The following is a 13,910-nucleotide window of genomic DNA, read 5'->3' as shown; positions in this document are numbered from 1 at the left end:
AAGTGGGCTTCAACAGAACATAACATGTGGAGGCCCTTAATACCTTTTCCTCCTGTTCACATCACCTGTAATCAATCCCTGACTTACCAGAATTGATTCAAAATGCCCTGTGTTGGTAAGTGATTCATATTCTCAGGAGCTCCCAAGAACATCAGAAATAGAATTTGTTCCATGTCTTCCATACAGCAACAACACCTGTACACAGTGCTGGGTGTATTCCATCAAAAACGCATTTCTGCCATTTTTAAATTTTTATTTTTTTTATTTTTCACAAACAACCTTATGCCAACATTCAGTACTGTCTACAAAACCAAAAATAATTTTGAGAATCTTATCTTGGAGAGAGTTAATGGCACCTTGAGACTGCTCAGAAGTTGTTTGAGTGGAGATAGTGGTGCTCTCATGCTCTTTTTTTACGTATATGTTGTATTCAGAAACCATGCCACTGCCTGAACACCTGCACTTCTGATCCAGAAAAGGCGAAGATGACTGATAAAACTGGTGAGGAAGACTCTTCAACATCCTGATTACTCATTACAATACTGTAAAAAACAATGCAAACTAATTTGATACTGAGAAACTTTGACTGAACTTCTATCAATCAATCTCTTATGTGGTCATTAAATGGATTCTGTCATCTAGCAAGTTCTTTATCAGGATGACTCACTCATCTATGCTGACATATATTTGTGAGGACCACAGGAACAGGATCACCAGGTCAGATCAGATAGGAGGTAATGATGTCTTGTCATCTGGGTCATGACAGAGAATATCATCTGTACCATCAGGGTCACCAAAATTGTTGGAAATCTTTCTAGATTACCACCAAGATACCAGTTTCATCAGAACTAAGATAACCAAAATATACCGGCTAATGGTTAGCGTGTCCGCCTCTCAATCGGGAGATCATGAGTTCTACTCATGGTCGGGTCATACCATCATAAAAATGGTACCTACTGCCGTCTGGCAAGGCACGCTGCAATACAGATGCGAGAGGAGAGTCAAACTCTCGCAGTTACCAGAGGACTAGCCCCCCACTGTAACCCTAGCTATGTAATAGGCAAGAGGCTGAGGGCTACAGCAATGGAGATTGGCACCACATGGTCTGGGAAGGACTTTGATTTTGATTTGAAGATAACCAAAGAATTGGGAGATAAAGAACCAGCTTATAATAAGAAAGGTGGTTTATTGCATGTTTGCATCAACACAAACTCAGTGTTCTACTGTCTAAAAAACAAACAGATACATGCACATTTATGAGTGCAGAAATTAATGTACAGCCCCGATTCCAAAAAAGGTGGGACAAAGTACAAATTGTAAATAAAAATGGAATGCAATAATTTACAAATCTCAAAAACTGATATTGTATTCACAATTGAACATAGACAACATATCAAATGTTGAAAGTGAGACATTTTGAAATTTCATGCCTAATATTGGCTCATTTGGAATTTCATGACAGCAACACATCTCAAAAAAGTTGGGACGGGGCAATAAAAGGCTGGAAAAGTTAAAGATACAAAAAAGGAACAGCTGGAGGACCAAACTGCAACTCATTAGGTCAATTGGCAATAGGTCATTAACATGACTGGGTATAAAAAGAGCATCTTGGAGTGGCAGCGGCTCTCGGAAGTAAAGATGGGAAGAGGATCACCAATCCCCCTAATTCTATGCCAACAAATAGTGGAGCAATATCAGAAAGGAGTTCGACAGTGTAAAATTGCAAAGAGTTTGAACATATCATCATCTACAGTGCATAATATCATCAAAAGATTCAGAGAATCTGGAAGAATCTCTGTGCGTAAGGGTCAAGGCCGGAAAACCATACTGGGTGCCCATGATCTTTGGGCCCTTAGACGGCACTGCATCACATACAGGCATGCTTCTGTATTGGAAATCACAAAATGGGCTCAGGAATATTTCCAGAGAACATTATCTGTGAACACAATTCACCGTGCCATCCGCCGTTGCCAGCTAAAACTCTATAGTTCAAAGAAGAAGCCGTATCTAAACATGATCCAGAAGCGCAGACGTCTTCTCTGGGCCAAGGCTCATTTAAAATGGACTGTGGCAAAGTGGAAAACTGTTCTGTGGTCAGACGAATCAAAATTTGAAGTTCTTTATGGAAATCAGGGATGCTGTGTCATTTGGACTAAAGAGGAGAAGGACGACCCAAGTTGTTATCAGTGCTCAGTTCAGAAGCCTGCATCTCTGATGGTATGGGGTTGCATTAGTGCGTGTGGCATGGGCAGCTTACACATCTGGAAAGACACCATCAATGCTGAAAGGTATATCCAGGTTCTAGAGCAACATATGCTCCCATCCAGATGACGTCTCTTTCAGGGAAGACCTTGCATTTTCCAACATGACAATGCCAAACCACATACTGCTTCAATTACAGCATCATGGCTGCATAGAAGAAGGGTCCGGGTACTGAACTGGCCAGCCTGCAGTCCAGATCTTTCACCCATAGAAAACATTTGGCGCATCATAAAATGGAAGATACGACAAAAAAGACCTAAGACAGTTGAGCAACTAGAATCCTACATTAGACAAGAATGGGTTAACATTCCTATCCCTAAACTTGAGCAGCTTGTCTCCTCAGTCCCCAGACGTTTACAGACTGTTGTAAAGAGAAAAGGGGATGTCTCACAGTGGTAAACATGGCCTTGTCCCAACTTTTTTGAGATGTGTTGTTGTCATGAATTTTAAAATCACCTAATTTTTCTCTTTAAATGATACATTTTCTCAGTTTAAACATTTGATATGTCATCTATGTTCTATTCTGAATAAAATATGGAATTTTGAAACTTCCACATCATTGCATTCTGTTTTTATTTACAATTTGTACTTTGTCCCAACTTTTTTGGCATCGGGGTTATATGAGTGAACAAAGACCTTTACTGAAATCACATTCAATGGAATTGATCTTATTTTTTAAATTTTGTATCATTAATATGGAAAAATAGAAAATAATAATAGAAGTTGATATTATGAGTCTCACAAATTTTGCATAGACAAGACATTGGGTTTATATATAAAATTTAAATATACTATACTTCATAATATTAGCATGTTATCTTTATGATGTAATGCAGCAATTACTGTCAAAATGGAAAAAGTATGATATACTGTATATCTCTGTTTCTAATGAGAAAGTGATAAATCTACATGTTAAAGATCAATCAATCAATCAAGTTTATTTGTACAGCGCTTTTAACAATAAACATTGTCGCAAAGCAGCTTTACAGAATTTGAACGACTTAAAACATGAGCTAATTTTATCCCTAATCTATCCCCAATGAGCAAGCCTGTGGCGACGGTGGCAAGGAAAAACTCCCTCAGACGACATGAGGAAGAAACCTCGAGAGGAACCAGACTCAAAAGGGAACCCATCCTCATTTGGGCAACAACAGACAGCCTGACTATAATATTAACAGTTTTAACAGGTATAACCCTCAACTGTCCTCATGGGGCCGTCCTTCACAGGAGTGGGGCGATAAAACTCCGACCAGACACAGGGCACCAGGATGGATCAAGCAGGTCCGAGGGGCAGAAGAGGCCAGCATCTCAATCCCAGGATCAACATGTAACTCAGAGGGACAGATTGGGGGGGGGAAGAGAGAGAGAGAGAAAGAAAACATGTTGTTAGGTATGCCCTAAAAATGACAAGTATTAAATCTGTGTGGTAGGCTCGCAGAGACAAGAGTCTTTACATCAGGCATGACACACAATGGCATGTTAATATGGTAAAAAAATATATCATGACCTGCTCTGGCTGGATGCTAGATTGGGTGATGGGAGCACACTCCTCAGCAATGATGAGATGCAGATGGGACCCTTAGGCCTGGCCAAGACAATTCAGTTACATTTCACCGGGTCTGGGACATGCGACAGAATGTCTGACGGCCGATTCCCTGCAGGCTACGATAGCCAGTCGAGGTCCCCACCGTCTCCACCAAAAGATTTCCTGTTGACTCCATGTAACTCAGAGGGACAGATTTGGAGTGGGGGGGGGGGGGAGAAAGAAAACACAGGTGGTTAGGTATGCCCAATGTCACCTGAATAAGTAGGAACAGTATACATATTGCACCGAGTACAAGCAGGGACTCCGGCAACTAACTATGACAGCATAACTAAAAGGAGAGAGCCAGAAGGTAACACAGGCATGAGGGAGCCCCGGGACATAAAGCAGCCAGCCACTGCACCATCAACAAACTCGAGTGAGCAAGCGAGTGGGGACTGACAGCATCCATACATCCCAGTTTACCAAAACACTATGTCTGAGGACCCTCCAGACCTACTCCTTTACCTCATAAACACCATTAACAAAAGGCTTGACTAAACAGATATGTTTTCAGCCTAGACTTAAATGCTGAGACTGTGTCTGATTCCCGAACATTACTTGGAAGGCTGTTCCATAACAGTGGGGCTTTGTAAGAAAGATGTATTTTCTGATTTTTTTTTTATTTTTTAATTATTTAAAAAAAAATTCTTATGAAACCAGGCTCCTCATACTATTGAAAATCTCTTAATTTATATATTATGGGATTGAGTAAACTGACGAGTTCATGACAATAATGAGGGGAATTTGTTTTAATTTTAGTCTCTTTTTTTATTGTTTTAAAACAGGCACTGGCAGAAGAGTTGATGAAAATGAGATGTGGTAAACAGGTCTGAAGAGCTTTTCTTCTGAAATCATTTGAATTCTTTCATCAGCGAGTTTCCTAATATATATAAGTAGATTATGAAAATCACTAGAGGAAATGCCAAAATGTTGAAAATAAAAAGGTTATTCAGAGATTTTCCCAACAGTCAAATTTAACAACTGAGTAATTCTGAGAGCATTTTCTGTTTAATTTATATTTAGACAGTTGAAGTCAAGATGTCATTGTAACAAATAAACTAACTTTATACTGTGTGTGTGTGTATTTATTTAAATAATGAGGGGATGTTTTACAATACACTTTTACAATAATTGCATAATGTTTGGGGCTTGGTATTCTTGTCAGTGGGATTCCTTGTTTGGTCAGGGAAACACAGGAGAGCAGTTTACATCTGTGACTGATTGGAATAACTTTTGTGAGCTACATTAAATATTATATATGTAAAATATTTACTTACACACATTATTTTCATGATAAAATTGCATTTTTGCAAGTATAAATGAGAAAATTTGGTCAGAAATTCTGGAATAGGTTTCATTAAAGTGAAAATGAAAATATTAATCATTGTTTAACTTTACTGTTCATCATAGTTACATCATTCTAATAAAATCTCAATCACAAGAGAACAGGAAGTATCTAAAAAGGAACTTGTACTGTTTTTTGACATTGAAATATTTTCTTCACATTGTTATAAATCTCCTGCAGTTTTAATCCATATATTACAGGATTAAACAGAGGAGGAATAAGTACATATTCAAGTGACAGGATCATGGTCATAATGTGGGGAATTTGTTTTGATTCTAGTCTGTTATTTATAATTTCAAAACTTATGTTGACAGAAAAAATAATAAAAATGAGAAGATGTGGTAAACATGTCTGTAAAGCTTTTCTTCTGAAATCTTTCGAATTCTTTAAACACACAATGAGTATCCTGACATAAGAGTAAAGTACAAAGATCACTGGAGGAAACAGAGCAATGATAAAAATAAAAAGTCCATATATGTTATTAAGAGATGTTTCTTTACAGCTTAATTTCACAACTGAAAAATTATCACAGTATATTCTGTTCAATTTAAATTTACACAGTGGAAGTTGGGATGTCAGAATAACACCACCACCAATTTCACAACAAGGCACAAAAAAAGATAAAAATAAGAGCTTTCTGACAGTGGACATTTTTACAGCATTTACATATTGTAATGGATTACAGATGGACACATATCTGTCATAGGCCATAGTTGATAACAGCATGAACTCTGATGCAACATATTCATACATGCAGAATACCTGAAATAAACACTCTTTATAAGATATAGTTTGTTTTTCAGACAGTAAATCAATGAGCAGTTTAGGATAAAGAGCTGTCGATCCAAAGAGAGAATTACAAAGCAAAGCAGCGATGAAAATGTACATGGGCTCATGAAAACGTTTCTTTTTGAAAATGACAAAAATGATGATGATGTTAAAACAGATAATCATTATATAGACAGTGAGTGTCAGTATAAAATAAATATATTTGTACTTCTTTAATTCAACATGTCCCTCCAGTGATAAATATGTAAAATTGGTTGAATAATCCATTAATTTCTGAAAAGTACTCCATGTGATTTTACAGCAGTCATTCAGAGAACAGTGTGTAGACAAAGATAAACCACAGCTGTGGTGATGAAGTCAACTTCATGGACCTTTATATTTTCCCATCCAGGCTCACAGTCCTTAGTGATTTGCTGAGAGCATCTCGAAGGAAATTCTTGCTTCCTTCCAGTCCTTTGCTATCATGCATCTGGCTTATCAATAATTTCAGTGGATTTAAATTAGAAAACCCTTGTTTTCTTATAGTTTTTAATGCCCTTCATGCCCTACATGGCTTGCGACAGGGATGCATACTAGCACCAACACTGTTCATACTCTTCTTTACCTTTGTCCTATGTCATGTACATGACTCTTCGTCTGGGTTTGGAATTGAAATCAAACATAAGCTCGATAGCAGATGGTTTAACCTACAGAGGTTCAAGACCAAGTCAGCTGTAACAACAAAGCTTGACAATTTCCTGTATGCTGATGCTGCTGCCTTGGTATGACAACCCTGGAATCCTTACAGGAAAGTGTCACGGCATTGAATAACTCTTGCAGTGCCTGGGGTCTCACAATCAGCAAACCAAAGACAGAGGTAATGCATGTCCAGTGTGACCATCCTCTCGCCATTAAGATTGATGACTTCCAAATAAAGCATGCTCAGACATTTACATATCTCAGAGGCAATATGTCCGATGATACATCACTCAATGCAGAGATGCAGAGGAGAGTTTCTTGAGGTGTGGCAGCCTTTAATATTTTATGATCCAGGTGCTTGGAGAGAAAAGGCCTCACTATATACACCAAGTTATCTGTATACAAAGCCATAGTCCTGCCATCTCTTCTCTATGGCTCAGAAATATGGCCCTCCTTAGCCCATCATATACACCATCTTGAGATGTTTCATCAAAGATCTCTCCGTCAGATCCTAAATGTGAAATGGTGGTGGTTTATGATCAACGCTGAAGTGCTGCACCAGGCAAAAACAACAAGGATAGAGACCATTCTCAGAGGCAACAGGATCTGATGGCTCAGCCACATCCTTAATGGATGACAATAGAATTCCCAAGCAATTGCTACTTGGAGAATTGAGACATGGCATATGTTCTCGGGGAAGATCAAGGAAGAGATGGAAAGACTGTGCTAAGGAAGATCTCAAAATCTTTGGATTTGACAGCCAGTCCTGGTTTAGAACTTCCTTGGACCACCAGGCCTGGTGATCACAGCTCTATGAGGAAATGCAACTCTGCAAAGCCAAGCTGATGTCTATGGCAGAAGAGAGCCACAAGAAGCACCACCAAAGGGCTACATGGGTTCCCCCTCCTTGAACTGACGGGGACCACTGAAAATTAAATTAATTGAAAAATTAAAAAACCCTTGTTTTCTTATAGTCTTTTTAATGCCCTTCTCCTTAAAAAACTAGAGAGCATGCACATCTTGAATGTATTTTTGAATTCTAGTGTAAGTCTTTCATGAATTATTTTTAAAGGAGTGTTGAACTGATTTCAGTGCTCATCTTTTCATTCATCAGTGACTTATTATTTTTATTGAGTACTTTTAAATTGTCTCTTGCTTTTATGTTTGCATCATATTACATTTACCTTTTTATTCCAATGATATTCAAAGGCCAGTTTGACAGCTAAAACTCTCGTTTCTATGCATGTAACTAAATACAATACAGGGTGGCCGAAAAGTCAGGAACCAATTGGAATAATATAGCCTGTGGTGGAAAAACCTAATAAATCAACACCTCGAGGCTGTTAGGAAAAAGCAGACAGAAATATGAGATATTTATTATTACCTTTGCAAAAGTAGGCTTCCCAGTGAATCACAAAGTGTTTCACACAGAGAAGTGCCCTCTTTATTCATACACTCTGTTTTATAAATGTTAGCATGACTAACATATCAGATGTTACCCTGTTATCTCCTTTCATGGTCAGGGGCATCTTCTCTTCTATCTCTGCACGTAGATACACTTAAGACAACCTTGTAGGATAGAACAGTGTAACACAAAACAACAAACACAGTTCTTCATCTTATATTAAACATGAGACACAGTATCTGATCTTCCCTTCTAAGGATCACTGCTCTTTAAAATCATAAATTCTCTAAAAATTATATTTTCCTCTACACATTCCCCCTTTATCAATTCTTTGATAACTATAATAAAGCAAAAGACTTGCCCTAATACAGCGTCTCTGTCTGTCCTATACAGGTTTTCAACAGGCACTTCATCAATGAGGAATTGGAAACAATTATACTGCTATTTTTGTGAAACATAAGCATCTCTATGCAAATGGCAAATGAACAGGTAGGAAAAATATGCAGATTCAGATTCAAAATATGCAAATCAAACATAACTATTGTGTTATTTCTTCAGCCAGCAATACTCAAACAAAAATATCTATAGTTCATAATCATCCATATTCGAGAAAGGGGGTTTATGATTCTCATATGGCCTCGGAGACCAGTCCACTGGATCCATCTTCACCATCTGGTAACTTTCCATGATGGCATGCATCATCTTCATCATCATATCTCTCAAGCATTGTTAGACAGAGAAATGCTGATAGGTGCTGTTAGGGGGTGACACTTCGCTATTCTTGATGTATTTTGGTGTTCTGAGTGCAGGCATGCCCTTTCACATTCTTTCCACCTCACGGAAACTCTGTGACTCCCCACTAGCCTCACTTACTCACTGCTATCTTTCTCTTTCCTCTCTGATGGTTCCTCTTCACCCTCCTCTGTTCCTCCTAGCAGTGTGATCACCAATCGCCAGGTTTCAAATCATGTAGAGGTCCGGACAGTAGGATTGGAAGTGCATCCTTCACCTGCTTGTGAGTGATAGCAAGAATGGAGAAGAGATCCTTACAATAACACAACATTTAATCTTCACACAACACATTTAGGGTTTGTGGTTTAGGCCCTGAGCCTACACCAGTATTGGGTGGCCTGCCAAACAGAATTTCAAAGGGGCTGAGATTGTTTTTTGCTCTCATGTGCATGCTTATATGAAACCACACATACTGCTGTGTCTCAGAGCCTTTGCAGTGGCAAAGGCTCTGAGACACAGCAGTAGTCCCACTGCGACAGGGTCAATTTTAGCAGAATAATATGCAACTGGTCGTAACTTGCCTCCATGCTGTTATGGTAATACTTACATCCTACATTGTGATTTCTCATTGACTGTCTGGACAAAAGGATGAGTGGGGTCTGGGATCCCCAGTGTGGGAATGCTCTGGAGAGATACCTTAGGCTCAACAAATGACTCTTCTGCCTCAGGAGTCCAGGTCACCTTATCATCAGGTTGTAGACCCTTGCCATGGATCAGTGAACTGAGGGAAGACTCAAGAATAGCATAATTAGGAATAAATGCATGACAATATGAGCACATACCCAAAAATGACATCATTTGCTTCTTGGTTAGAGATTTTAATAAAAAAAAAAAAAAGGTTCAATTTACAGTGGCAGCCATTGAATTTGTTCCATGTTTCCGTGACTGGCCCTCAGCAGGCCCTTGGCCGTCCCCTGACTGGTTCATGACTGTCTGCCGATTGGTCCGTGCAGATAATTTATCCCCCACAATGACATAGTCAATGCAGTCCTGACTGGTGATGCCCCTAATTAGCTTGTGTGAAAACCAGCTGCTATCCCTCATTTTTCCATGGGGAGGAGCAGTGATTGTCCGTTTCACAAAGCAGGTTTATCAAACGCTGAGAACAACTGATTTCAGTTAGTTAATTCAACCCGGAGGACTTTCACCGGGAGTTAAAAAGCCATAAGATTTTAATGCGCTCATACAGCGAGTTTGAATATGTTTATATATAATTGAAATAAAAGATAGATTGATTGATTGAAGTGCGCATGCTCTCTACATAAACACTGTCTAGTGCAGCATGGATAGGCATAAATAAATAAATGAATAAATAAATACAGCCTCCGCTACTGTCTAGTCCCAGAGAGGCTTGGCGTAGGCCACTGATGAAACTATTTGGCTTTCCTACTACTAGGCAACTACTTGTCTCAATACTAGGCCTTTTGTAGTAGTAGTAATAATGATATTTGCCTACTGAAAAGTGATCAGGTGAAAAGTTGAAGCCGCAGCAAGACCTTTGCTATTAAGCCTTTTGTAGGTTAAACAGGCTTTGGCAGACAACGTCCTGGAAAGGCTGTGTTTTTCTTTGGTTTGATTAGCCTACGATTTAATCTTTAAACATTATGGTTTCAGCAGTTCGCTTAAACATTGGAGGCTGCGGAGTCGGGCTGCAAGATTTCCCGATACTTGTTTAAGATGACAAACTTCATAGTAAGGAGAAAATAATTCCACAGTATTTACTGCCTCGTCAGTCTCAAAAATTAATAGTGAAGGACCAATGCGAATTAAGTCCCCAAAAAAAACAACATCTCGTAGGCCTATATTTTACATTTTCAAAAAAGTCTGGAATTGGAAGTCGGTCAGTGGAGTGTAATGAAGTGTCTCATTCACTAAGCACAAAAGGTCGGAAAACAGTGGAGAAAACAGCGATTGCTTAAATAGGCTACTAATGTTTTACATTAGTAATTTAATGTATGTGACAAATAAATTCATTGATTAAATAGATAAAGAAGCGAATACTCTGAAGCTCAAAATTCAGAAAAGTGGCTCCGGTGTCGCAAGTGCACAAGAACAGTTATTTGAAAGTTAACCTGATGAATTTGTGCGTGCGCGTGCGATTTCATGAAGAACCGGGACAATTGGCATTCGGTGAAAGATTCACACCTCTGACTCATTATATTCGTGCGCGCCCTCTCACCCACTGTTGCTTCGTTTTCCCGATTTACACGCGTGTCTGAAGATGGAGTTTTCAGAAATCTCCACTCTGCCCAGAGTTTGTGAAAGTAGCTCATTTCAGTGACTGAAACCTCCGTATAGGTGTGAATGAGAGGTGCAACCGAATAAATAAACATGCGTCTTTTTTATCCGGCTACATGTAGGCTATCACTGCGCAAAGCCTCTAATGTTGAAATGGTAGTAATATTTGTTAAAATAATAGTAGGCTAATTTCCACATTAATCGGTAAAATGGCACAAGGGATGTGATGGGGGGATGGCCGTTTTATAAGGGGAATGATTTGAGATTTTTATTTCAGAAGGGGGATGCCTCCCCCCACATCCCCCCTCAACTCGAGTACTGTGTATAAGGCCACCGGACAGGCCCTTCGATTTCCATCACTAGAGCGCGTCAAATTACTTTCGGTTTTGCCAGCATGGACACGCTTCTTTTAAATGAAGGCACAGATGTGTCAGACATTGACAAAACGGTAAAGAATAAGTGGAGATGGGCTTGGCTAAATGAAATGGGCGATAATGGCAAGCCATTTAGTTCATGGTGCAAAAAGATGAAAATGGCAGGTGTGTGCTTTTGTGTAGTTTGTCATAAAAAAAGTCTATGGAAGCAAAGGCAAGAAACTAGATGCCTTTGGCTTCAGTGCGAAGCAGAAAAAGTGAACTTTCACTTTACTTTTCTTGCAAGTTCTTTCTGTTCCACTCTTTTGAAAGCATGGTTAAAGTTTGACTGCACTTGCACTTTTCTCTTAACCACTGTTGTGCATTACTAAAGTATTGTTGAAATAAATTTGCACTTTGTGCTGAAAACTTGATGTTTCATCATTTATAGCCAGTAATGACAATGGTAAAGTCTTGCCTTAGCTTTAGTCATTGTTAAAATTATGTAAATGTACTATAAGTAGGGGCCGAGGGGATAATGGACAACACGGCGTTTAAAATTTGACGCATCGCTGATGTGGTAGGGGCCAACGACATGGAGCTTTTTTTTCAGTCAGATGATTTTTTTTTTTGCTTTAATCCATGAGTGCAGACATCCCAAGTCTCCTGGAAGTTCTGGGAGTCTCCCGCATATTGATAGTGGCTCCCTGATGCCTGCAAATTGGAGAATATCTCCCAGAATCTAGAGCAAGTGAGTAAGAGCGTGCACACGAAACATTAATGTCTGCATCGCGCATATGACGGAGTGTGCGAGGGAGCCTGTGTGTGTGCCTGTTCATGTAGCGCATGCTCGACAAAAAGCATCCTGATTGGTTTACAGACATCCAAACTCATTTAGAACAGTGTAGAAATGAGCAGGAGAAAAACAGGGAGGGCTCGGAAAATGACTAGAGGCCAGAATCGAACCCAGGTCCCCGGATTTATAGTGTGGCACCTTATACACCTGAGCCACAAAGTCCTGCTGGTATTGCTTTTAAATAGCCTACTTAAATCCTTAAAATGAGTCATGTAACGCATGTCTTCTGTGATCTGATCTCCAATGGTGAAATAAACCGGTTGTGATATGAGTACAGTCTGTTATTTTAGAAGATAAATTTAATATATAATTTAATATATAGCCTATAATGAAAAATAATATTTTATAATATATCACGACATATTCCCCCTCCTAGAACTGCCACCTTATTGTGGTGGAGGGGTTTGTGTGCTTGAATGATCCTAGGAGCTATGTTGTCGGGGGCATTATGCCCCTGTTAGGGTTTCCCAAGGCAGACAGGTCCTAGGTGACAGGCCAGACCAAGAGCAGTTCACCAAAAAACCCCTATGGAGAAAAAATCCAGGGCCGTGACGTCGCCCGGTAGGATGCAGCCGGGGCCCCACCCTGGAGCCAGGCCCGGGGTTGGGGCTCATATGCGAGCGCTTGGTGGCCGGGCCTTTGCCCATGGGGCCCGGCCGGGCTCAGCCCGAAGAGGTGACGTGGGCCCGACCTCCTGTGGGTTCATCACCCACAGAGGTAGCAGTAGGGGTTTGGTGCAATGTGGATTGGGTGGCAGTCGAAGGCAGGGGCCTCGACAACCTGATCCCCGGACACAGCGGCTGGCTGTTGGGACATGGAATGTCACTTCGCTGGGGGGGAAGGAGCCTGAGCTTGTGCGGGAGGTTGAGAGGTACCGGCTAGAGATAGTCGGGCTCACCTCCACGCACAGCTTGGGCTCTGGAACCCAGCTCCTCGAGAGGGGCTGGACTTTCCACTTCTCTGGAGTCGCCCGTGGTGAGCGGCGGCGGGCTGGTGTGGGCTTCCTTATAGCTCCCCAGCTCAGCCGCCATGTGTTGGAGTTTACCCCAGTGAACGAGAGGGTCGGCTCTCTGCACCTTCGGATTGGGGAGAGGGCTCTTGCTGTTGTTTGTGCCTATGGGCCAAATAGCAGTATAGAGTATCCAGCCTTCTTGGAGTCCCTGGGAGAGGTACTGAGGGGTGCTCAGACTGGGGACTCCATTGTGCTACTGGGGGACTTCAATGCTCACGTGGGCGATGACAGTGACACCTGGAGGGGCGTGGTTGGGAGGAACGGCCTCCCCGATCTGAACCCAAGTGGTGTTTTGTTATTGGACTTCTGTGCTAGTCACAGTTTGTCCATAACGAACACCATGTTCGAGCATAGGGGTGTCCATAAGTGCACGTGGCACCAGGACACCTTAGGTCGGAGGTCGATGATGGACTTTGTAGTCGTTTCATCTGATCTCCGGCCCTATGTCTTGGACACTCGGGTGAAGAGAGGGGCTGAGTTGTCAACTGATCACCACCTGGTGGTGAGTTGGATCCGCTGGCGGAGGAGGAAGCTGGACAGACCTGGCAGGCCCAAACGTATGGTGAGGGTCTGCTGGGAACGTCTGGCCGAGCAC

At 40.9% G+C, this 13,910-nt stretch overlaps 1 protein-coding gene across 1 annotated transcript; it reads right to left on the bottom strand.

Moving 5' to 3' along the window:
• Positions 1 to 5,303: 5,303 nt before the first annotated feature.
• LOC132899874 (olfactory receptor 52D1-like) lies at positions 5,304 to 6,248 on the bottom strand. The gene has a single exon (XM_060941928.1). It carries the CDS (start codon positions 6,246 to 6,248, stop codon positions 5,304 to 5,306), a length of 945 nt encoding a protein of 314 aa, XP_060797911.1.
• Between the last annotated feature and the right edge of the window lie 7,662 nt (positions 6,249 to 13,910).

Source organism: Neoarius graeffei, chromosome 16 (assembly GCF_027579695.1).
Source record: "Neoarius graeffei isolate fNeoGra1 chromosome 16, fNeoGra1.pri, whole genome shotgun sequence".
Lineage (NCBI taxonomy): Eukaryota > Metazoa > Chordata > Actinopteri > Siluriformes > Ariidae > Neoarius > Neoarius graeffei.
This window is presented reverse-complemented; position numbering and strand designations above follow the sequence as displayed.